Source organism: Coregonus lavaretus, assembly GCF_964263955.1.
Source record: "Coregonus lavaretus genome assembly, chromosome: 31".
Taxonomy (NCBI): Eukaryota; Metazoa; Chordata; class Actinopteri; order Salmoniformes; family Salmonidae; genus Coregonus; species Coregonus lavaretus.
The window spans coordinates 13798824-13823151 of NC_140018.1; the positions used below are offsets into that span (position 1 = coordinate 13798824).

Here is a 24328-nt window from a genome sequence, read left to right on the forward strand (position 1 = left end):
TGTTCCTGAGACACCCTCGGAGAGTGGGGTCACGGCTTCATATATACAGTCATTGGGTCAAGGCAAGTGTCTACACATAGACATTAAAACCAGGGTCTACCACGGCCCTACCCCGTTGAAGTTTATATAATTTAAAATGGTTAGGTAAGGGTAACTTATGGTTATGGTACAGGTAGGGTTTAGTGTAGGGACGTCCCAAGGATTCCTGATAGCACTAACCCTTTCGTTTGGGTTGCGCGCTCCACTTCCGATCAGCTGAGGTGCAGCTGACGCTTGGCAGCTTCCGTGTGTTTTTGCCGCGTTCAGAACAACTGGGAACTCGGAAATCTCTGATTTCAAACTTCAGCGCGTTCAAGACAACTGGGAACTCGGGGAAAAACTAGCTCCGACTGGGAAAAATCGTTTTGAAGGGCCATCCAACTCGGAATTCCATGTCGGGAACTCGGGCATCTTTCTAGAGTATCCAGTTGTCTTGAAAGCACCATACATTTATAATATAGGTGCGTTCAGTTCGCTTGAACGTTTGCTATGTTGCGGAACGGTTTGTACTGAACGACATGTTTCCACAAAACGTTCTTGTACGTTCATGAAGAGGCGTTGAGGTACGTTTGGTGGGTGTGCTGAGGTGTGGCTTGAAGCAATAAGTAACGTATTTAAAGGGTAATGGCCATGCCCTTAAAATTTGATTGGCTGATAATTGCACTATTCCATCAGAAATATTAATAAATCAGAGTTAAATGCGCCGTGTAAAGTGTTGCATTTAATTCCTCACAAAATCAACAAAATAGCTACGTATACAAAAATATACAAGACATATCAAATGTAAAAGATTTTGATTGGCTTTATAACTCGCCCATAACGTAGTTTATTTCAAAGAAAATGACTTGTGTCATAACTGTTATGGTGATTCTACATGTTTATAAATAAAGTTTCACTCCATTGAATCAAGATGGCGGCGTACACATCGTCTTTGGCGACCAGATGTTTATTTAGATATTTACTAAAACACACTCAAAACAACATTTGGTATCCCACGAGCAGCATTGCAAAAGGTGAGAGATTCTACATTTTGTCCAAATGTTTCATTTCGTGATCATTCAGAGGATTAACTCTGTTGTCCAAGCTTACAGTTAGATAACTTGCATAACATTAGCTAACGTAAATTGCTAGCTGTAGCCTGTTAGCCCATTCATGTGATGTGCATTACAGTACATAAAGGGCTAACTAGCTAGCCTCTTAGTCTTTGATACACTCCCCTTACAAAACCAGTGTGATGAGATTTATTGGCATGATGATCATCTAGTAATTCCTAACATAAGCATACAGTATTATAGTTGTGAGTTGATGATAATCTGCTGTTATATGTCCACTGTACGTGTTGATGGTACATTGTATCATTGTCTTCATCTTCCTCTTTGCCAGGCTACACAACAAGCACATGTAATCCATCCGCATCACCATTGACCCCCTTGAACCAAGCCAGGTCAGACACCTCGGCGTCCACCAGAACTATCGAGCAGCACTATGACAGTCTCATCCACTGTGGCTCACTAAAGAAGGACACTCAGCAAATAGATGCTCTACATAAGCTGGGGCAACTGCAGAAAACCCTGCGAGGGTATTCCAACAGCATCTACCTGACCCCACCCAAGCCTAAGGAGAAGGAGGCAAAAGACGGCAACGCAAAGCGCCAGAAAGTAAAAGACTCCAAATTGAGCACAACTGAAGGGGATGATGCTCCCATAGAAGAGGTATGGATTACTTGACTGATGCACTAGCTAATGCAACAAATTGATGCAATACATAATTTCATGCTGAATGGTTGTCCTTATTGTATTGCATGGTTATTTGATCTTATTTAGCCCTATATTGCATAGGAATATTGCATCATGGTTATTAAACCTTTGATAGAAGCTTTCTCCTTCCTATACTTTTAAGGTTAATGGAGAATGCTGGATTGTCATTGGATGACTCATCTGTCACTCACAGCATGCCTCTCACTAACTGGATCGGTATTCTCCAGTGTTGGCAGGAGACTTGTGTTTTCCCCCTACTGTGTCCCAGTTAGCAAACAGAAGCAATTAGTCACTTGATTATAATGTTCCTGACATTTGGCTTGCCCTCACCAAACATTATGGCCCTGTGTGCTTTTGAGAGAATGTTGATGAAACACTATCAAGACCCGATTCAGTGAGAAGGGATAGATTGCAGTATAATAAAATGACTACCAGTATGTACGAAATTTTGCAAACCAAGCAATGCTCCGAAGCAAAATTCCCTTTGCCAGTCGTAGAGCGTTTGTGGAAAGCCACATTGTTCCTCAGTTCAATAATATTCTAGCTGATCCATAAGGACTACACATGACACAACACCATTATTAGGCTTAGTCATACACAGTTAGATTGCCATTGCCCAATCATGAAATGGCTTGATTCTGCTAGATGAGCTTTATAAATTGAATGGTATCTGGACTCTTAGCATTGCATAAATTGCTCCATTGACATCACACATATTGGAGCAGTACACCATGGGACATCACAGAGGATCCACCTGCCACACTGACTGTCTCTGTACCCCTAATGTTGTTGGAGCCATGGTCAGAGGGAGGATAAGGGGTGTGCGCGTGTTTGTGCGTGTGAGTATAGCGGTTTTAGGTCTGTATGGGGGACTGTTTTCTTTTTAGGTCAGGGGACGGTAGAGCTGTCTATGCTATGGGGTGGGAGTGTAGGGGTCTGCCTGGCGCACAGACAGAGGGGGGTAGAATGAGATGTTTTGGATAGCAGGAAAGAGAGACCTCCTGCTGGGGTGGTTCTGGTTCTCCTCTCCCTCTCTCATCATCCCTGTGCAGTAATGAGGGCATCCCCATTGTCTAGTACATTCCGGACTGAAAATACTGAGGTGTAAGGTTCTCACTACCCCCTCTCCTCTTCATCCTTGTTTGTCAGTCTGCCACACACACACACACCACATGACTAGAGTTCTTATGCAATTACACTGTTTTGAATCGGGTCATGTTGCTGCTGTCTGCTCTCTGTCGGCATTCATTCACCATTGTACTCTGACTGACTATGAGCAGACTACACTTGACTTAATATTGACCCAATGTGGCTTGTTTTTGTAGTGGCTAACAATGGTACAGTGTTTATGGAGGATCCACCCCCATTCAAGTCAGATTGGTCATCCTGTCTACTAGGCCTTGGTCAGTTTGACCAGTTGTTAAGATAACCAACCATCGTAACAGTCCTCATTTACCTTTCACCTTTCTAAGGAGTGGACTGGTTACTATGGTTACAGGATGTAAAAATGGGGTCTATAACAAAGAGCTCAACCTCTGACACTAACGTGTTGACATGTGAACTTTTTGCACTTGAGCTATTCTACGCTCCAGAGCCGGATGAGCGTGAGAGTGAAAATTGGAGGCTGAGCTGAGCGGAGGGCCGACTGACTGAGGAGAGGCATTCCTTGTCCTTCTCCACTCTGCCGTAACATTAAAACATGGCTGCCGGCCACCACTGACAATTACTGCCCGCGTTTCCAGAGAGCAGCTTGGAAAGTCAGCGAGAAGTCACACACTGTCTTCCAGCATTTCACCTCAGTGTAGGACAGGACAGGGAGGGGGAGAGAGAGAGAGGTGGAGAAGACAGGCTAGGAGGGAGGGAGAGGACTGGACAGGGAGGGGGAGAGAGAGAGAGGTGGAGAAGACAGGCTAGGAGGGAGGGAGAGGACAGGACAGGGAGGGGGAGAGAGAGAGAGGTGGAGAAGACAGGCTAGGAGGGAGGGAGAGGACAGGACAGGGAGGGGGAGAGAGAGAGAGGTGGAGAAGACAGGCTAGGAGGGAGGGAGAGGACTGGACAGGGAGGGGGAGAGAGAGAGAGGTGGAGAAGACAGGCTAGGAGGGAGGGAGAGGACAGGACAGGGAGGGGGAGAGAGAGAGAGGTGGAGAAGACAGGCTAGGAGGGAGGGAGAGGACTGGACAGGGAGGGGGAGAGAGAGAGAGGTGGAGAAGACAGGCTAGGAGGGAGGGAGAGGACTGGACAGGGAGGCGGGAGGGTAGGAAGAAGGGGAGGGATGTTTTTTTCCGCCAATGAATCAGCCATTGTCGTGAGATATGAGAGTCTGGTGCTTCATGAAGGGCAGTGGACACTGACTAATGTTGCTGCTGAATTGCAGGCAAAATTAAATCAGCTCCAAAACCACTTTCTGGTCAAAAACGTTATTTATCTATGAGGTAGTTTACGGAGGAACAGCAGCTCATCTTTTCCATAACAACCTGGTCAACAAGTTGCAAACAGTGGGCCTATGATTATGTGATTGTTGGATAAAATCAGGATGATTAAGGAATGACTTAACACTTCCACACCACTTCAACACAGTATCTAAATCAGCCAGTCCAACCCAGTGGGTTTGTAGATGTCCACTAGACTAGTGTTTCCCATTTCCAGTCCTCCAGTACCCCCAACAGCACACATTTTTGTTGTAACCCTGGACAAACTCCCCTGATTCAACTAATTGAGGGCCTGTTGATTGGTTGAATCAGGTGTGCTTGTATTGGAGCTACAACAAAAATGTGTGCTGTTGGGGGTACTGGAGGACTGGAGTTGGGAACCAATGTACTAGACCTCGGATGAACCTGCTACAGTCCTCCCTGTTTTGTCTGACAAATCCCCCCCATTGTTCTGCTGATTATGCTTTCTTCGTGGGAACCCTGTCTTGTTGATTAGATGTCCTTTGTCTAGCTCTGCTGCAGTAGGCTAGTTGTCTAGAGAACTGGAATCATACTGTAGTAGTCAGAGGCTTGATGCCCTGCCTGTAATTCTGGATTAAAACAATGATATGGTAATGAATAGTCTATGTTCCATAGGCCTATACTTTCTAATGTAATTTGATTCAATGATAATTAATTAATATAGCTAGCTACTCAGTGATCCCCTTTCTCGATATGACCCTTCTCATTCAAATTCTCATAATAGAATGACAGCAATCATCTGTGAAAGATGTTGTGAAAAACAAACATTGTTACATTTTACATTTTGTTGACAGTTATGACTGTTTATTTAATGTTTAATCCACAGGAGGAGCCTCTGCCTCCCCCACCACCACCCAGAGGGTTCTATATCCATGGTGATGTTGGTAAGATACGTTGTAACACATTATCTGCAAGTTATAACACATTATCTGCAAGTTATAACACATTATCTGCAGGTTGTAACACATTATCTGCAGGTTGTAACACATTATCTGCAGATTATAACGTATTATCTACAGGTTATAACACATTATCTACAAGTTATAACACATGTGGAAAACCCCCTGTGGCTCCACCAAAATGTTGCAGTTTCTGCAGCCCATTCAGACACTTCTCCTTTCGGTGCCAAGGTCTGGCTGTAGAACTCTCTAACCTCCCTGACCTTGGTCAACTGACCTCTGATTGGTTGACATCTGATGCTCAGAATCACCAGACATATCTAGCCAATCAGCTGCAGGCGATTACCTGGTTTGGACCAGTTTAGGCTGCTCTGAACTCAGTCTCCTCCAGCTGCACAGAGAGCGGATGCTCTTGTATATCTATGCTGCTCCCTTTCACCTCTGGACTTCTCCATCCAAGGACTACCACATCTGGACTCCTTTAGTGTGTGTCACTTCCTAAAATACCATGCATCTTCACACATCTATCACATTTATCACAATCACTCATTTTCTCCTGTAATGCTAGTGTGTGTTGCAGCTGGCAATAAACCTGAGTTTTTCACCCATCTCCTACTGAGCCATCTCCCTCTAACCGGGGTCAGTTGTTCCATCCACCTTTTACAAGCAACTCTATGGGTCCACCTCTTACCGGGTGTCGCTCTCTTTCAACACATTACCCACAAGTTATAACAAATAATCTGCCAGTTAAAACATTATCTACAAGGTATAACCCATTATCTGCAAATTATAATACAATATCTGCCAGTTAAAACATTATGTATAGGTTATAACACATTAGCAGCAGGTTATAACACATTATATGACAGTTCTAACACTTACTTACATTCAGTTTGATGCTGACCCTGTGACTACTGACTAGGCATGGTATTGCCATGGTTCATGCTTTTTTTGTGGATTTTGTTAGCTATATTTTATGATCCATATATGTTTCGTTCTTGTCTGTCTTTTTTGGGGTGAATTCCAGGCACAGGGAAGACCATGCTTATGGATATGTTTTACTCTCATGTGGATAACGGATGTAAGAAAAGGGTCCATTTCAACAGCTTCATGTTGGACATCCACAAAAGTTAGTGCTCTCCTCCTAGTATGTCTCTTAATATACAGCTGTCAGAGGTTTGTTTGCTTGACTTTGAGCAAGTCCGACACCCCCATACATTCTGTATCGTATATTTACCTCACTCTCTGCTGATCCTGATGCCATACTAAATTGTGTACCATTATGCAAATAAGTAAAATTACTGCTGTTACTACTACTTTGCATTGTTAGTGGGTTTGAATTTCAGATGCAGGTGTGCTGTAAGATGTTTGTGTCTGACGATTGTGTAACCTTGTTAAAGGGATCCACCGGAGGAAACAAAGCACTCCTCAACGGAGGCTAGGGAAAATGTTCACCTATGACCCCATCTTGCCGGTTGCCATGGAGATCAGCAATGAAACCTGTGTCTTGTGTTTCGACGAGTTTCAGGTGAGCGTGTGTGTGTGGAACGAGGAGGACTTGAGGTGACTCAAGCAGGTGTTTTTGGACACATAACAAACTACAGTTAAAAAACAGCATAACAAAAGGCACAAAACAACAAAAACGGTAATTTCCATTAACTATCGACTGCACAAACTAATAAGACAGAACACCAAATTAGTCAGTGGAGTTTTATGTGCCAGCTAATGGGGATGACATAGACAGAATTAGCAGATCCTTCAAAACATTAACATCTCATTTATACTGATGAACAGTAGGCCATATCATAGGCAGGGTAATGGCTCTAAAGCATTTTTCCATGTCCTCCTCTTGCTTAGAGCCATTTGAGGGGAAGGTAATGAGTCTCCTCAGACTCACATAAACAGGGCTGGAGCCACCTAGTGGTTGGTGTGAGTGTAGCAGCACTCGGAGATCCTACTCGGGCACTGAAATAGCGACTGGCGGCGGCATAACATGGAGGAAGCTGCATCCCCACACATTTGCTCTGGATCATATGTACCTCTTATAAGCAGTCCAACAGCATTACAATAACTGTAGTTGCCTTCCCGACAATCCTAACAGTAGTGATGTATCCACTGGTACAAATAAGACCAGTACTCTGCTCTTTAGCTCTTTTATCATGCTGGCTAGTTGATATCTGCATTGAGAGGCATATAGCCTTGCTTCTCAGTGAGTGACAATAAGACGCATAGGTATTATCACTCATCCTTATGGGGGGTCAAAGGTCACCGTAGGCACTGTCTCTCTCTTTAATCACTCCCAGGGTGCATCGGTGTGGAACAAGACCCTCTCCTTTCATTCTGCCTTTTCACATTTTAAACTGCCGCACTCTCTCTCCTCTCGCATCCTCATTGATTTGTTTTGTTTACGGTTGCCTTGCTGCTTTGCTTTCTTTGCTTGTCGACTGTTGCTACTGGTGAATATGGACAACACGTGTGTCGTTGTATGTGATGCATAAACAAGAGGACGGGGGGGAGGGAAGGATTGTGTGGGGGGGGGGGGGGGGTTGAGGGTCCATACCAATCAGCATCCTCCTCCACTCAGCCATGCAAATGAGGCTATGTGGGTATCAGTCGCACTCTCCTGTTTCCTTAAGTGAGTGGCGCTGGAAAGCGACTGGCGGCGGCAGCGGGTCAGATGGATCTTATCCTCTTAAATGCTAATGACATTTCTCCATTCTCTTCATTAGCACTGTGCCATTATCAGTAATTTGTAGCCCCCCCCCCCCCCCCCCCCCCCCTTTTGTCCCCCTCCAAGTCTCTCTAATGAATACTGGGCATTGAGAAGGACGCCTGAGACGGAGAGAGGGATGGAGAGACAGAGAAAGAGAGACTGAGGACAGAGACAGAGTGGGAAGAAAGCGCTTCAGGCTTTCATTGTCTCAGAACCCCAGTCAGTGGGGCCTATCTGTGAAATTACTCAGGTTGTGTTGTTGTGTACGTAAAGGGGTGTAAGATCAAAAGAGGCTTAATTTGGCACCCAAGTGCGACGCTGCGGTAAACTGACTCCCCGCTAGAGTAATTGGATGCTCATTTGAATATCGACAGTGGCGGCGGCTGTCGCACCGTTGTTTTTGTCTTGCACAAGTGCCGTATATTAGCCCCCCTTCTCTTTCTCTGGGAAACCTTTCGTATCTCTCTTTCTCTCTCTGCTCTCTTCGTATTCAGCAATCAATATCGGCCCTTGGAGTGTGCGGTGTGTTTAGGGCCCATGAATAAACAAATACAGGTTGGATAAAGGTCATAATTAAATGATTCTTTTGAAATTAAAATTAAAAATAACGGCTGGAGGAAATGGGGCCTATTCAGTGAGTATATAGGTCCCAGGCACCTTGGCTTTATGTGGATGTCACACACACACACACACACACACACACACACCCCTTAATTGACTGAAGGAGAGTGCCTCTTGCTGCCTTGTTGCAAAATCAAGGCTTTAGCTCCGATGCTAATGTAGTATTGGCAGAGGGCAGAGGGGTTAGCATGCGAAAGTAGAAGACACTCCAGGCTAAGAAAGGCAGCATATGCTGTGGGGATGGCAGTCATAAGTGTCTGTATGAAACGGGAAGTAAAGGAGAGGAAAAGAGAGGGACGTTAAGGAGGGGGAGGGACCATTAGATAACAGGAACACCCTTCCTCTTATCCACAAGTTCGCCAACCCTACTTCTCTACATGGACTACAGTCTGCTTGATTCCTAATGAAATACATTAGAGTGGATTTGACCAAGGAGATTGATTATAGTGATCATATAGATATTGGGGGGGGTGTAACAGAAGTACAGTACAGTTTTACTATTTGGCAAGATGGTCAGTCAATCAGTTGCTCATAATGTTTGCCAATGTCCTCTTGACATGTGTGGATTGATTCACCGTAGTGCCGTGTTGTTGGTGGAAAAGGCAGCGGTTCCATAGTGCTAATAGATAATGATCGTGGAGGCCAGCAGCAGCTCAGGGACAGTAAAGCCGTCAGGGCCCTCTTCACAAAATGACCTCCATCTAACACACACAATCCCACACACTTCACACACCTTTTGTGCGGCCATCTGGGAGTCTCTTTGTTTGCCATTGTGGCCCCTGTTCGAATTCATATCGCTATCATTTTTTTGTTATTCTTTTCTTTCTCTCGTTCTCTCGCTTTGTCTGTTGAGTTGATTAGCTCTGCCTCGCCGCGTTGGCTTGGCTACTTGTCCTCCACAGAAAGCTGCGTTGTGTGTGTGACCATGACCAGGGTGAGAGAATGGAAAAGACGTACATCTAAATGACTAATCAGCTCAGGAGATTGCGTGGTCATTCTCAGCTCCCATGTGTTGACCTATATGCGCACACAACCATATGCTTTTCTGCCACAAGAGAAGGCACATTGTAGTCTGGCTGCCTTTAAATTCTCTCTCTCTCTCTCCCCCCCACCCCCAGGTGACTGACATAGCTGATGCGATGATTCTGAAACAGCTGTTTGAGACGTTGTTCAGGACTGGGGTAGTGGTGGTGGCCACCTCCAACAGGCCCCCTGACGGTGAGGTCAAAGTAAATTCGCTCTCTGTACTGAGTCTCTTAAGGAGAGGTACTACAGTGCAGATACCTTTTTGATTCACGCAATTCATATTATTCACACGGCTCATGCTTTATTCGTGCACAACTGTGGTATCATTGTACTGTTATTTGATTTTGTGGCACACACACACAATCAGAGTCCTACATCATTGTCAGTTTGTAAAGCAATGCAGCTCGCTCCTTTCTCCTATTGTGCTGTTGAACAAAGTCACACAAGCTGCTTTAACTCTACAGTACCGCTCCAATTCACATCCAGTCCAACCTGTTCACTTCACATCGTGTCAAGCTCACCTTTCACTTCCATATAGCCCACGCCATTGTTTTTCAATTATACTCACAATTTGGGCTCTCACTGTTTCTCTCACTGTTTCTGGAGGTTATCAGATATCCGATATAGTGCCCTATCATGTGGATGCATATTTGATCCTTTGGATTCAGTCACAGTTAACTGGAATAAGCTGATATTGTTTGCATGGCAGCCCGAGGAGGTCGGTGAGACTGTGTATAGCTGGGGTCGTGTTCAGCAGTGCACTGTAGCAAAACGCTTGGCAACAAAAAAACGAAAAGCTGTGTTCTTATGGGAGAAGTTCCTCCCTGTTTCACACCGTTCCAAAACATTTTCTCCCTACTGAACACAGCCCTGATGATGATGCTGAAGGAGAGAGAGGGTTAAATCACAGACATACATTTAAATATATGGCTCTGGGGTGAACTAGGCTTCTTTCTGTTTGTTGAACTGATGTTGAACAGCTCCTGCCTTTTTCTCCATACCACTATTATCTGAATCACCTGAAATCCAGTGTTGTGTGTTGCCTCTCTGGATCAAAGACTGTTCAAAGCGTTATTTTTAATCATGAAAGAAGGAAAAAATTATTTGATACACGTTCCATGAATCGAGCCATGTAAACTCTTTAATCTCTCCCTCACTCTCGCTCCCTCCATCTCTCTTTCTCTGTCTCATTCTCTCTTTGTTGATTCCACCGCTGTTGTTTTGTCAAGGCTGTGATGTTACATTTAATGCTAAGTGAGCAAGGTGGAGAGAGAGAGCAAGGGAGGGAGTATGAGAGGGAGAGATAAAGACATGACGTTGGCTCTCTTCTCAGGGCTAACGTCATCAATGTCTCGTCGCTCAATGGGTTTCCAGTTGATGGCAACCGAGATCGCTCTCTCTCTCATTACAAAGACAAGCTTGTCTGACATTTACCAGCCATTAAGAACAAAGCGACTGACCACGCAAACTTGATGGAGATGCTTGTTTGTTTTTTAATTAGACAGCTAATGGAACACTAAGCCCTCAGAGACAGCCTGACATGAAAGTAAAGGAGGATTCCTCCTTTATTGATCTCCACATGAGATTGTGCTAGCTAGACTATCAAACACAGCTAAAGTGGGTTATGTGGTGGATAGATGGTGCTAGGCTATCAAAAGCAGCTAAAGTGGGTTATGTGATTGAAGGGGAACTTACTTTGAGATCATGTGTCACGCTCCTCAGCACACTCTTGTTTTTGTCTGTTGTTGTGTAGCTCGAGCAGAGCAGTTGTCGCCTTGTCGTTCTTTAGATGCACTTGTGTTAATGGATGTTTAGTAGAGAAGGACAGGCTGAATGCTTCATTTCAAGGTTGACACTAGATTGTGGTGACTGTGGTGAATTTAGCTGCCTGCCTCTCAGGCCCATTGTAGGTCAGGCCACCTTACATTTCAATGGGATCTAATGTCGCATCTCACACACAACCTGGAAGGATGGATGTGGGCTGTATGATTAAGCTTACCTTTTTCCACCCACAGTAAAAAAAAATGGACTTCTTCAATGTGTTGTATTTGCTTCATCTTGACTTTTTCTATTAAAGTTGCCCTAAACATGTTTTACCACATTGATAGGAGCCTCCTCACGACACACATTGTTAGGCGTAGTATACAGTGCATTCATAAAGTATTCAGACCACTTCCCTTTTTCCACATTTTGTTACGTTACAGCCTTATTCTAAAATGGATTAAATAAAACATGTTCCTCATCAATCTACACACAATACCCCATAATGACAAAGCGAAAAAAGGGTTTTAGAAATGTTTGCAAATGTATTCAAAATAAAAAACAGAAATGCCTTATTTATATAAGTATTCAGACCCTTTGCTTGAAATTGAGCTCAGGTGCATCCTGTTTCCATTGATCATCCTTGAGATGTTTCTACAACTTGATTGGAGTCCACCTGTGGTAAATTCAATTGATTGGACATGATTTGGAAAGGCACACACCAGTCTATATAAGGTCCCACAGTTGACAGTGCATGTCAGAGCAAAAACCAAGCCATGAGGTCGACGGAATTGTTCGTAGAGCTCAGAGACAGGATTGTGTGGAGGCACAGATTGTCTGCAGCATTGAAGGTCCCCAAGAACACAGTGGCCTCCATCATTCTTAAATGTAAGAAGTTTGCAACCACCAAGACTCTACCTAGAGCTGGCCGCCTGGCCAAACTGAGCAATCGGGGGAGAAGGGCCTTGGTCATGGAGGTGACCAAAAACCTGATGGTCACTGACAGAGCTCCAGAGTTCCTCTGTGGAGATGGGAGAACAGAAGGACAGCCATCTCTGCAGCACTCCACCAATCAGGCCTTTATGGTAGAGTGGCCAGACGGAAGCCATTCCTCAGTAAATGGCACATGACAGCCCACTTGGAGTTTTCCAAAAGGTACCTACAGACTCTCAGAACACGAGAAACAAGATTCCCTGGTCTGATGAAACCAAGATGGAACTCTTTGCCCTGAATGCCAAGCGTCACGTCTGGAGGAAACCTGGCACCATCCCTACGGTGAAGCGTGGTGGCAGCATCATGCTGTGGGATGTTTTTCAGCGGCAAGGACTGGGAGACTAGTCAGGATCGAGGGGAAAGATGAATGGAGCAAAGTACAGAGAGATCCTTGATGGAAAACCTGCTCCAGAGCGCTCAGGACCTCAGACTGGGGTGAAGGTTCACCTTCCAACAGGACAATGACCCTAAGCACACAGACAAGACAACGCAGGAGTGGCTTCTGGACAAGTCTCTGAATGTCCTTGAGTGGCCCCGGACTTGAACCCGATCTAACATCTCTGGAGAGACCTGAAAATAGCTGTGCAGCGACGCTCCCCATCCAACCTGACAGAGCTTGAGAGGATCTGCAGAGAAGAATGGGAGAAACTCCCCAAATACAGGTGTGCCAAGCTTGTAGCGTCATACCCAAGAAGACTCGAGGCTGTAATCGCTGCCAAAGGTGCTTTAACAAAGTACTGAGTAAAGGGTCTGAATACTTATGTAAATGTGATATTTCACTATGCCACTAATTTACATTTTAGTCATTTAGCAGATGCTCTTATCCAGAGCGACTTACAGTTAGTGAGTGCATACATTTTTCATACTGGCCCCCTGTGGGAAACGAACCCACAACCCTGGCGTTGCAAACGCCATGCTCTACCAACTGAGTTAGACATGCCTAGAGTGCCTTCACCATGCCTCCTAAGCTGCGGGCACACTACACTGCAAGAGTTGAGAGGGTTGGAAGGAATGGAATATGGATCATATGAGTTACCTAACCAAGGACAGAACATAAACACTGGCCTTCAGTACATCGTGGGGCGAGTCACTGTTGACAGTCAAACCAGATTGCCATCTTTAAAGTAGACAACAGTGGTCAAGCCACTGAAAGCAACATAACTTCGCTAACGTTAGATGGCTTTGATAGTGGTAGCTAACTAGTTAGATCACTTGTTGGTTAATGTGGTTAAAGCTAGCTGGCTAATGTGGCAATGACAGTTGTTCGTTAGCTAACTAGCTGGCTAAAATAGACACAAACCGACATAGCTAGCTAGCATTAACTTGCTAACTTAGCTTGTTAAGTCGTTATCCAACAAGCAAGTCAATTATATAACGTTAGCTATTACTACACATTAGTTAAGGAAAAACAATAATTAGGGGATTTGTTCCGCTTGTGTTTACCAAATAATCATGACTTAAGTAGTTAACTAGCATTCTGGGCAGCTAACGTTAACTGTCGTAGCTAGCTAACGTTAACTAGCTGAATTCCTTAGTTAACGTTAGCGTAATATCGAAAAGCCCTAACTAGCTACGACTGCAATTAGTTATGGAAAACAGTTTGTTTAGACACCAACTGGTATTTATTAAGCAGAACAAACTGATGTTGTGGATAATCAATCACGATAGCTAGCTAGTTAGAAAGGATTAACGCTAGCTAGCTAAAAACCTGCATCATCCATATATGTATATATTCCTTTACTTAGATTTGTGTATTAGCTATTTGTTGTGGAACTGTTAGATATTACTTGCTAGATATTGCTGCACTGTCGGAACTAGAAGCACAAGCATTTCGCTACACTCACAATAACATCTGCTAACCATGTGTATGTGACCAATAAATTTGATTTGATATATACAAAAGTATGTGGACAAATAAGATAACCATGCGCAATGCCAAGCGTCGGCTGGAATGGTGTAAAGCTCGCCGCCATTGGACACTGGAGCAGTGGAAACGCGTTCTCTGGAGTTATAATAACACGTCACCATCTGGTAGTCCAACAGACACATCTGGATTTGGCAGATGCCAGGAGAACGCTACCTGCCCGAATACATAATGCCAACTGTAAAGTTTGGTGAAGGAGGAATAATGCTTTGGGCTTTTTTTCATGGTTCGGGCTAGGCCCCTTAGTTCCAGTGAAGGGAAATCTTAAAGCTACAGCATACAATGACATTCTAGATGATTCTGTGCTTCCAACTTTGTGGCAACCGTTTGGGGAAGGCCCTTTCCTGTTTCAGCATGACAATGCCCCCGTGCACAAAGCGAGGTCCATACAGAAATGGTTTGTCGAGATTTGTGTGGAAGACCTTGACTGGCCTGCACAGAGGCCTGACCTCAACCCCATTGAACACCTTTGGGATGAATTGGAATGTCGACTGCGACATCAGTGCCTGACCTCACTAATGCTTTTGTGGCTGAATGGAAGCAAGTCCCCGCAGCAATGTTCTGACATCTAGTGGAAAGCCTTCTCAGAAGAGTGAAGGCTGTTATAGCAGGAAAGGGGGGACGAACTCCATATTAATGCCCATGATTTTGGAATGAGATGGTCAACGAGCAGGTGTCCACATACTTTTGGTAATGTAGTGTACCTTAACAACGTTAAAACAAGTCTAACTTCATTGTCAGCTGCTACTCCTGTAAACTTAAACCCAAACATCAACAACACCTACTCGTTTTCATCTTTCCAAGTAGTTTAAGGGTGTGTGTGTCTCTGTGTTTTATCGGTCTATCAGGGATGCTACTTCAAATGTAATTTGTTCCAGCAGAGCTAATTGGAAAGTCTATTCACGGGACTCTGTGGACAATGTCCGAGCTGAAAAAGCGAAAGTCCTTTCTCCCGCCACCATTGTTTGGGAATGTAATGAATTTTATGCTGCTGCTGCGGGTAGAGAAATCCATTTTTCTCCCTCTGCCCTAGTCCCTTTTGTCCTGCCTCCCCACCCATCCTTTAGTTCATCAATAGCCACTTTATGTGCCAATCTGTGGCGGGAGAATTACATTATTAGGGGGCTAAACAGCAGCGCTAACATGGCGCCTCCCTCTCCTTTCAGAGCTGTACAAAAACGGACTTCAGAGAGACGCCTTCCTGCCTTTCATCAACGTGTTGAAGGTAAAGACAAAGTCATCCCCTCTTCTCTCCTCTTTTTAATGTATTCATTCATTTATTCTCTCATCCACCAGACACCTCACACAAACACACACACACACCTCCGTTACTGTGTCTGTCTCTTTCCAATTTGCTGTTGTGTGTTTTTGTTTGTGTGTTTTCTACCTGAGAAGCACAGTATCACACACGATGTCACAAAGCTGACTTTGATCATACCTGGAGATGGTGAAAGACTCAAACGGACACAGAGAGAGAGGGGGAGTGGGGAGGGTAAGAGAGAAACCTAGAGCTAGAAAGAGAACGAACGCTCGCTGTGTGAATGGGAAACAGACAAGCGAGCGGAGGGAATGAACCAGCCTGCTTGCATTTCAAAGTGAGGAGAGAAAGGGGAGCGAGAGGGGTGGGCTGCGGGGTAGCACCATGGATAGAAACAAGCAATGCTCCGAGACTACTTTGCAATTTAATAGCATTATTATAAGCAGGTAGAACCATTATCCATTAACCATTATCCTGGCAGCACCAGAGATGATTACGAGGTGTTTATACTGACTATGATCATAAATAATTGCGGAATAATTTTACATGCATTTTGCAGGAGAGGAGAGCAGGAAAACATTCTTTCACTTTTCATAACTAAATAGTAGAGATAAACGTTAGGAAATGGATCCCTCTTGTGAAACAGAGGGTTGCGTGGGTGCTCGAACATACACACACACACACAATGATAGTTATTGCACGGGCGCGCGCACACACACCCCAGTGGTACCTCTGAGGAATCATCAGAAGACGTACAAGAACACGCAGAACAGACAACCCAGGCATTTCCCTAAAGAGAGCATCTACTAATCCAAGAAGGACCTTTCTATGTGGTAATATCATGGGCTAGATGATACCTTTTACCACTGATGTATGTAGTTAACACAACCACTAACCTTAAAGAGCGACTTAACGTACCGATTCCGCAAGTTACTCATTAAGAAAAACGAGATTTCAGTCTTAGCGGTGTGGTTCGATGTGGAAGCTACTGATGTTTGTCCCCCATGAGACACCATAGGAACAAAACCAGTATATCTTCCTCAAAATAGTCAGAATGACTCTAAGAACTCAAGAAATCTGTAAGGAATTTTGATGTGTTTGCAGAGGAGGTTTTAGTCATGCAATTTTACATTTGCTAAGGTATTTGGTGCAGTATTTCTCAAGTTATAAAAAAAATATGCCACATGTTGTTTTATGTAAACAAAGTCAGATCAGCTGCAGTGCTGGGCAGGTTTGTCTCACTGTCTGTGTGTTCTGCTGTAGGATTGGATATAGCGCAATCACCATGTGTATCCCTTGTTAGTAGGCAAGTGAGCATTGTCGAAATGAATAACCAACCCCTCAAATAAGTAATGACAATCTCGCTTACAAAAGTCTGTTTTGGACAAGACTGACTTTGACCAAAATTATCCTATTTACACTTAGTAATCAATTTTGACACTAGAATAAATGTTTCTGACTAATATCGATGCCACAGGCCGTTTTTATATCCGATAAATTGTTTATTGCCATCAGTTGCGCTTTAAAGTCATAAAGCACTCACACCCAAACTTCTATCTAACCATTGGTTGTGGAATGCACATGTTCTCAGGGGATTAAGGTTTGGTTTGGGGGTGTTTTTAATGAAGAGTTTCAGGGTCACTGGAGCTCTACTGTGTGTCCCCCTCCATTTTGGTCTTTCACCAGGGCCTTAAAGTCACCATACCCCAAAACCGCTCCCCTCTCCACCTCTTGCCCTCATCCTAATCCAGCCTCATAAGGAACTGTGAATGCCCTTGGTCCCATTCTGCCTCCTCTCTGCCTCCTCTCTGTCCCCTCTCTTTCAGACTCCCATGTTGCCCTTTGTGAGGCCATCTGGTTTTGGGGTGGAGTGGAGAGTTTGGGGATGCTCCCCTCCCAACAGTGGACGTCCTGCCAAGTTAGAAAGGGTTGGTGGGGGTGTGATCATTTACATTTTAGACATTTAGCAGACACTCTTATCCAGAGCGACTTACAGGAGCAATTAGGGTTAAGTGCCTTGCTCAAGGGCACATCGACAGATTTTTCACCTAGTCGGCTCGGGACTTAGAACCAGCGACCTTTTGGTTACTGGCACAGCGCTCTTAACCACTAAGCTACCTGCCGCCAGGTGTGATGAGGGTGGTTCCTCGCCCCCACTGGGTGACCCTAAATAGTTTGAATTAAAGCTGGAAGGGACCAATGATTCCATCCCTCTGACACTTTGGATGTAGAGTCAGTGTGTTTTGGAGTGAAGCCATGGTGTGAAAGGGGGAGGAGAGGTGAGTAGTGAGTGAGTGAGGGTGTGAAATTAGCCTCTGACCTCTCCTCCCTGTCACCTGAGCTGGAGTGTTAGGGGTTAATCCCTCCCTCTCCAGCGTGGATGTCTTATATCTCTATTGACTTCTGATTAGAGGAGACCCCAGGGACCCTCGAACCACCCTGCCAAGCCCCCCAAACCACCCTGCCTCTTCCCCCAACTAGCTACCTTGCCGAGCGTTCTGCTACCCTCCTGCCTAGCCCCCTCCTACTGCTCCCAGAGTTCACAGGGGTAGTTACAAGAGAGAGCGAGAGAGAGATCACACTCGTTTTGATCTGTCCTCTATCCCCCTCTTTCATTCTCTTCAGCATTTCTTTCTTAGGCGAGGAGACTGCATTCGCTTTCTCTGTCCCTCCTCCAACTTTCTCTTTCTTTTCTTTTCTTTTCTTGGTCTACCTCTGTTATCCCTATCTGCAGGCCCAAGGTCAGGAGATTTTTCCCTGTCCTCTTTTGATGCTGGAGAAATATGATAACCTTTATAAAACTTGAGTAGCTGTATTCTCTCCCCCCCCCCCCTTCATCTATCCTTCCTTTGTGGTGGCTAATTGCTATGTATTGCAGGAAGTTCTTTTTAGAAAAAATAATAATAATAATACATTTAATAAATAAGTCGACCGTTGCAACATGTTCAGCTGCAAGGAAAAAATTGACTGAAATACTTGTTCCCCTCTAGTAAAGGCCTTTCTGTCTGTTGAGGACCTATGTAGAGGGGTTCGAAGAGTGCCCAGTAAATGAAAATTGATGGCTGCTATTGTCCCCCTGGCATTTAGTTACATAACAATAATGCTCCCTGTGCCTTGGGTTTTACTTTAACTCTTTCTTTTAAATAATTTCTTCACAACATAGCTTTCAAGTCATGTATTTTCCAATGGAATAGAAATAGCCTTGCATTTGTTGCTTTTCATGGACATTCTATCGGTGAAATGTAATGGCGTTCATTTCTTTCTTTTCCTTTCTGACTGGCATTCTGTCTTTGTTTTTTGCCCCTAGAATATTTGTTCTAAGTTTTTCTGTGAGTGCGTGCGTGCGTGCGTGCGTGCGTGCGTGCGTGGCAGGCCACCTCAGAGCCCCTGTGACAGGAGCTTTAATCTGATAATGGCTCATTTAGATCATGAAAGAGAGCAGCAGAGACTGGGGTTTTACACTCTCCACATCTCTCTCCATCACTCACTCCACATCTCTCTCCATCACTCTCCACATCTCTCTCCATCACTCTCCACATCTCTCTCCATCACTCTCCACATCTCTCTCCATCACTCTCCACATCTCTCTCCATCACTCACTCGACATCTCTTTTTCCTTTTTCCCACATGTGCACCTACATTTATTTATATTTCTCTCCTTCCATTCCCCCCGTTTCTTGATTCCAGTCTCCCGCACTCGCTCGCTCGCTCGCTCTCTCTCTCTAACTGCCTCCCTCCTATAGGAGTACTGTTGTGATTGTCTGCTTCTCTCTGGAGCGCTAGTGGCCAGGTGCAGATGGGACACCCCCCTTACCCATGTCGCTGCATGTCATGGGGGGTACGGGAGGGAGGCTCCAGCTGGGAGTGGGGGGGGTCTGGAGGAGTGGAGCTGGGGGTTCAGTGGGGCCCTGGATCACCTAAAGGCGGGCCCTGTGCTCAAAAGATGTTTCCTCAAGAGGAGCAGCCGAGGCAGGGGGAGGTTGTGAGAACGACCCCGTGGAACAAACCATCCAGGACCCAAGGCAGTCACACTTTAAGGGAATAGCTCATTAGGTGTAATTAGGGTGGTCACATTGTTATGCCCCCCCCCCCCCCCCGTAGCGTCACTTGGAGTGAATAAATTCACCACACACACACCCGCTCCCCTCCCCAGTTAGTGAAAACACTTTGATGTCAGAAGAGTCGTCCAGGACGGGCCAGCATAAAGGCACTGTTTTAGACTTTCTCTTTTCTCCCTCTCTTTCTCCCAACCCCTCTATCCCTCCCTCCCTTTTCTTCTCCCCCTTCACACAGGCTGTAAGACACACACGGATGAATGGACGACAACCTTTCCCCTCCAACTCCCGCCCCACACATACACACATTCTCTCCCTGCCCTCCCCCCAACTCTTTTTCAGCCTTCCCACCCCATGTTCTTTGAGGCCTGGTCAATTCTCTGGGCCCCCCCAAAAAAAAAGCATCAAATGTTTTCTGCAGTTGGTAATGAGGGAGTGGACCTCATCAGGCCACAGTAGTCAGCTATCCTTGGCTTTTGTTGCTGCTCAATGGCACCGCGCTCTTTGAAAAACTCAAAAGCAACTTTTTGAGGAGTGAGGGACAGAGAAAAGGGGGGGGAGAAGCCACTGTTTGTATGCTAAACGGCTGTCCAGAGAGAGAGTGGTGGACAGCTTGGACAATTACATGATTGGAGCTACATGTTTTAGGATGACTTTTTCTAAAGAGACTCTGATTCTCATGTCTGTCATGGCTGTGTGAGAAAACAAGATAAAGCAAGAAAGGGTGCTCTTTGACTGGTGGCGAGCTATCCTGACAGTAACTGGATTGCTACCGGTTTATTGAAAAGGGATATTCAGAATGTGGTGTAGGATTTTGAGTTAGAGGAAAGTATGGCATATGAAAGTGTGTAATTAGGGAATAAGGTTATGTGGAGAAGTTGTAGTGTGGAGAGGAACATCCTAGCATGTGGGGGGCAGGATGGAGAGAAGAGTAGAGTCATAGGTGAGTGAAGTCTGCGAGGAAAGAGCGAGAACTTTCCAAACCCCTCAAGATGGTAATCATGTAATAACCGACAAGGCCTCCTGCTCATCTGATTAGAAATAACCAATGATGCCATCATCACTGATTGTGTTGCCTTCACCTCTCTCTCTCTCTCTCTCTCTCTCTCTCTCTCTCTCTCTCTCTCTCTCTCTCTCTCTCTCTCTCTCTCTCTCTCTCTCTCTCTCTCTCTCTCTCTCTCTCTCTCTCTCTCTCTCTCTCTCTCTCTCTCTCTCTCTCTCTCTCTCTTTGTTATTTTCCTTCAAGAGATGGTGTGAGTGACCCATCAGGCTTCTATAGGTAGACAAATCCAAGAGGGAAAAAAAGGAGGGAGAAGATTAGCGTTGGTTTTGTAATGCGACGCGGCGGTTGATGGCGCCGCCGAGGTGTTATTGCGGAGGGACTATTTACCCGTCGGCCGCGGCGCTGCTTGGTGAGGTCGCGGCTCGGTTGATGAAATGACATGTCCCTTTTGTGCGTGGGGGATGGAGAGTTTGTCAGGTTGTTATTAAGCCTGATTCAACCAATTGGCTCGGAGTGGGAACCCCGTTTGTGTGAGCGGGCGCAGAGATAAGAAGTTGACAGCGGCGGTAGAAGAATGGAGTATTTCCGTCTCCTTGCTTTGTGGTGATTGCTAATTATCCCACTGCTCAAGGAGGCCGGTGGCACAAATTCACTGATTTCATCATTTGCGCCGAGCTGTCATTGAATACTGATTCGCCTGGCACGGCGTTCGTTTGATGATATAATTTTTTTTTCTTCTTGTCTTTTCTTTTTTTCTGAGAATAGAGGAGATAATGATTATAGTGTGCCGTGCTCGCTGACATGTATCGCGTTGACGTTTTATACTTACTGGGAAAGTTTGAACTCTGCAGCAGAAGTTTCAACTCTGCTGTTCCACTTGAATAAAGAAAGGACTGTAGATCAGCTAGAAAAATACAACAAATGAAAACATGACAAAAACATGAGGAAGTTAGTAAAGCCTTAAAACATGACAGTACACTTACTGCCATACTTGTATTAGTTGCCAGCTGCTTCCCGTGTCACCCTCCTGTGGAAATGCTATTGTGCACCTCTCACTAACTCTCTCACTTACACATTTACATTTACATCATTTAGCAACTCACATTGGTTTTGGTACCGAGGTTGTTTTTGCCACATTGCTAAATCAACATGTTTCGTTTTTCTGTGTGTAGGAATACTGCCAGCCCATGGGCATAGACTCTGGGGTTGACTATAGAAGACTGGACCTACCTTCAGCAGGGAAACTCTACTACCTGTAAGAGAGTGTGTGTTTGGGCATGCATGCATGAGTGTGTGTACGCATGTATGCCTGCATGTGTGTTTTCTCTCACAATGTGAAAGAGGCTTTATAGCCACACTTCTACACTCCTAAATAATAGTCAGTCTCTGTGTGGGGCAGTATGGAGGAAACACACTTAGCCCCGTGCCTCTTTTTATGGAGATGGTTGGGAGAGTTGGCTGTTTTGATGTGACCCTGGCCTCCTCCCACGCCACTGGAAGGGTCAGTGCTGATTGGAGGTGCCTCACTTTGAACACACACGAGAGGTTCTCATGGGCCTGTATGTCACACACACACACACCTCCTGTTTACACAATCCCTGAGCTATAACACAGTAAACAAAGTGATGGCAACTATAACACTATTACATCAACACACATTTAAAAAATACTACAGTTTACTATAGAATACTACAGTACTTACAATATAATCATGTAGTAAACTGTAGAATACTATACTAAACACTGTCGTATCCCTCGATCATGTGTAGTACTTACTATAGCATTTTGTAATATACTGTAGAATATTATAGTAAATACTAGTGTTATCTGCAAAAAAGTAGTTTAACTATAGTAATACTACAGTATTTCTTTTTCATATCCAGCCCATTCCCCTCCCCCATATCCCAATTTGTGCCCCACATAAGTGAGAAACCTACATGCCAAGTATAGATTATATTGTGTTCCCTATAGGTTATAGAAAAGAGCAGAAGCTTTTTTTATTATTTCTCCATTAGGTTTCCTCAAGGAGAAAGCCCCCATTTCTATGTCAAAAAGAATGCAACAAAAACACTATAGTAAATAACACAGTAATATCCACAAAAACAATACAGTCCGCAAAAACATTATAGTATTCTACAGTCTCCAAAAACACTACAGTAATTACTATAGTATATATTACAGTTTTTGTTACTACTGTATTTAAACTATAGTTAACTGTAAATACTACAGTATACTACAGTATTCACTGTAGTGTTTTTGCTGACTTTAGTCCGCAAAAACACTACAGTGAATACTGTAGTATTTATATTATAGTATTTTTTTCATGTGGGAACCTAACAAAACGCACACACTAACTGTTCTGCCAGTTTGCATTTAATATGAGAGAGGAGACCGAAGGGGAGAGAGAGAGCAAGAGATAGACAGACCGAAAAGGACAGAGGGAGTTAGGAGTAGGTAAGTACAGAGTAATGCCACTAACCTACAGTGACAGTACGGCCACTAGCCTACAGTGACAGTAAGGCCACTAGCCTACAGTGACAGTACGGCCACTAGCCTACAGTGACAGTAAGGCCACTAGCCTACAGTGACAGTAAGGCCACTAGCCTACAGTGACAGTACGGCCACTAGCCTACAGTGACAGTAAGGCCACTAGCCTACAGTGACAGTAAGGCCACTAGCCTACAGTGACAGTAAGGCCACTAGCCTACAGTGACAGTAAGGCCACTAGCCTACAGTGACAGTAAGGCCACTAGCCTACAGTGACAGTAAGGCCACTAGCCTACAGTGACAGTAAGGCCACTAGCCTACAGTGACAGTAAGGCCACTAGCCTACAGTGACAGTAAGGCCACTAGCCTACAGTGACAGTAAGGCCACTAGCCTACAGTGAGAGGGAAAGGGACAGATAGAGGAGTAGAGAAATACAGAATGATTGAGTTTGAAAAGGCAGAGTCCTATTCTTCCCATTGCCTGTACACACACACAGAGTATGAATAACATTGCCATTGCTCATTGCGTAGCCAGAGATTTCAAGTGCCTTCCTCTTTCAGTGTATGCAAATAAAACAAATTGCACTCCTCTTTACCTGAACGAGAGTTAAAACACACGCACAGACAGACAGATTCAATCTGCCACGCATTCACAGGCTAATGCTTGTGTTTACAGTCTAACATCCCGTTCTTTGGAGATGGAGTGAAAAGCTAAGTACCTTCCCCCTCCCCGCACCCGCTGTTTGATGTGGCCACTTCAGCCTTATTAATTTCATATTCTATTATCCCCCTCTTTCTCTCTTCCTCATTGTGTGTGTGTGTATTTGTGCGCAGCACCAGAGAGCTTGATGCAGAGGCCTTCATGGATACGCTGTTTCAGGAGCTGGCTGTGAAACAAAACAATGGTAGGAAGTTAATGTACCTCTTGTGAAAAAGATAGAGGGGGAGGAAAGGGGGGAGAGAGAGAAAGTAAAAGGGCGAGAGAGTGGAATGGAGAGTGTGGAGATTGAGAGACAAAAGGATGGGAGAAAGAGAGGGAAGGGGGAAATGGAGGCAGACAGAACATGTCCACTTACATGATTGGAACTTGCATTACTATAGTAAAGGAGGGTGAAAACTAGTAGGCCCAGTGATATTGAGGCTAAAATAGTGGCTATAGTTTCAGTATTGAGTTGATTTCTGTGTATGATGAGCTATATGTTGGGTCAATTAATCGTGTGTGTGTTTCCGTAGTAACGGGTCCCAGGGTCCTGACGGTGCAGGGCAGAGAGTTGAGACTGGAGAAGACCTGTGGAACCATCGCTGACTGTACCTTTAAAGAATTGTGTGATAGAGTGAGTTA

The 24328-nt window shown here is 44.8% G+C and overlaps 1 protein-coding gene across 1 annotated transcript in view; it reads left to right on the plus strand.

Moving 5' to 3' along the window:
* The first annotated feature begins 933 nt into the window (after positions 1-933).
* afg1lb (AFG1 like ATPase b) overlaps positions 934-24328 on the plus strand; it is a 33841-nt gene continuing 10446 nt past the window's right edge. Inside the window, exons 1-10 of the mRNA XM_084148903.1 lie at positions 934-1052; positions 1423-1751; positions 5073-5130; positions 6173-6274; positions 6546-6673; positions 9598-9697; positions 15350-15408; positions 21672-21754; positions 23821-23891; positions 24220-24320. Coding sequence (XP_084005029.1) covers positions 950-1052; positions 1423-1751; positions 5073-5130; positions 6173-6274; positions 6546-6673; positions 9598-9697; positions 15350-15408; positions 21672-21754; positions 23821-23891; positions 24220-24320 — 1134 coding nt within the window. The 5' untranslated portion in view covers positions 934-949. The remainder of the gene's footprint in view (positions 1053-1422; positions 1752-5072; positions 5131-6172; positions 6275-6545; positions 6674-9597; positions 9698-15349; positions 15409-21671; positions 21755-23820; positions 23892-24219; positions 24321-24328) is intronic.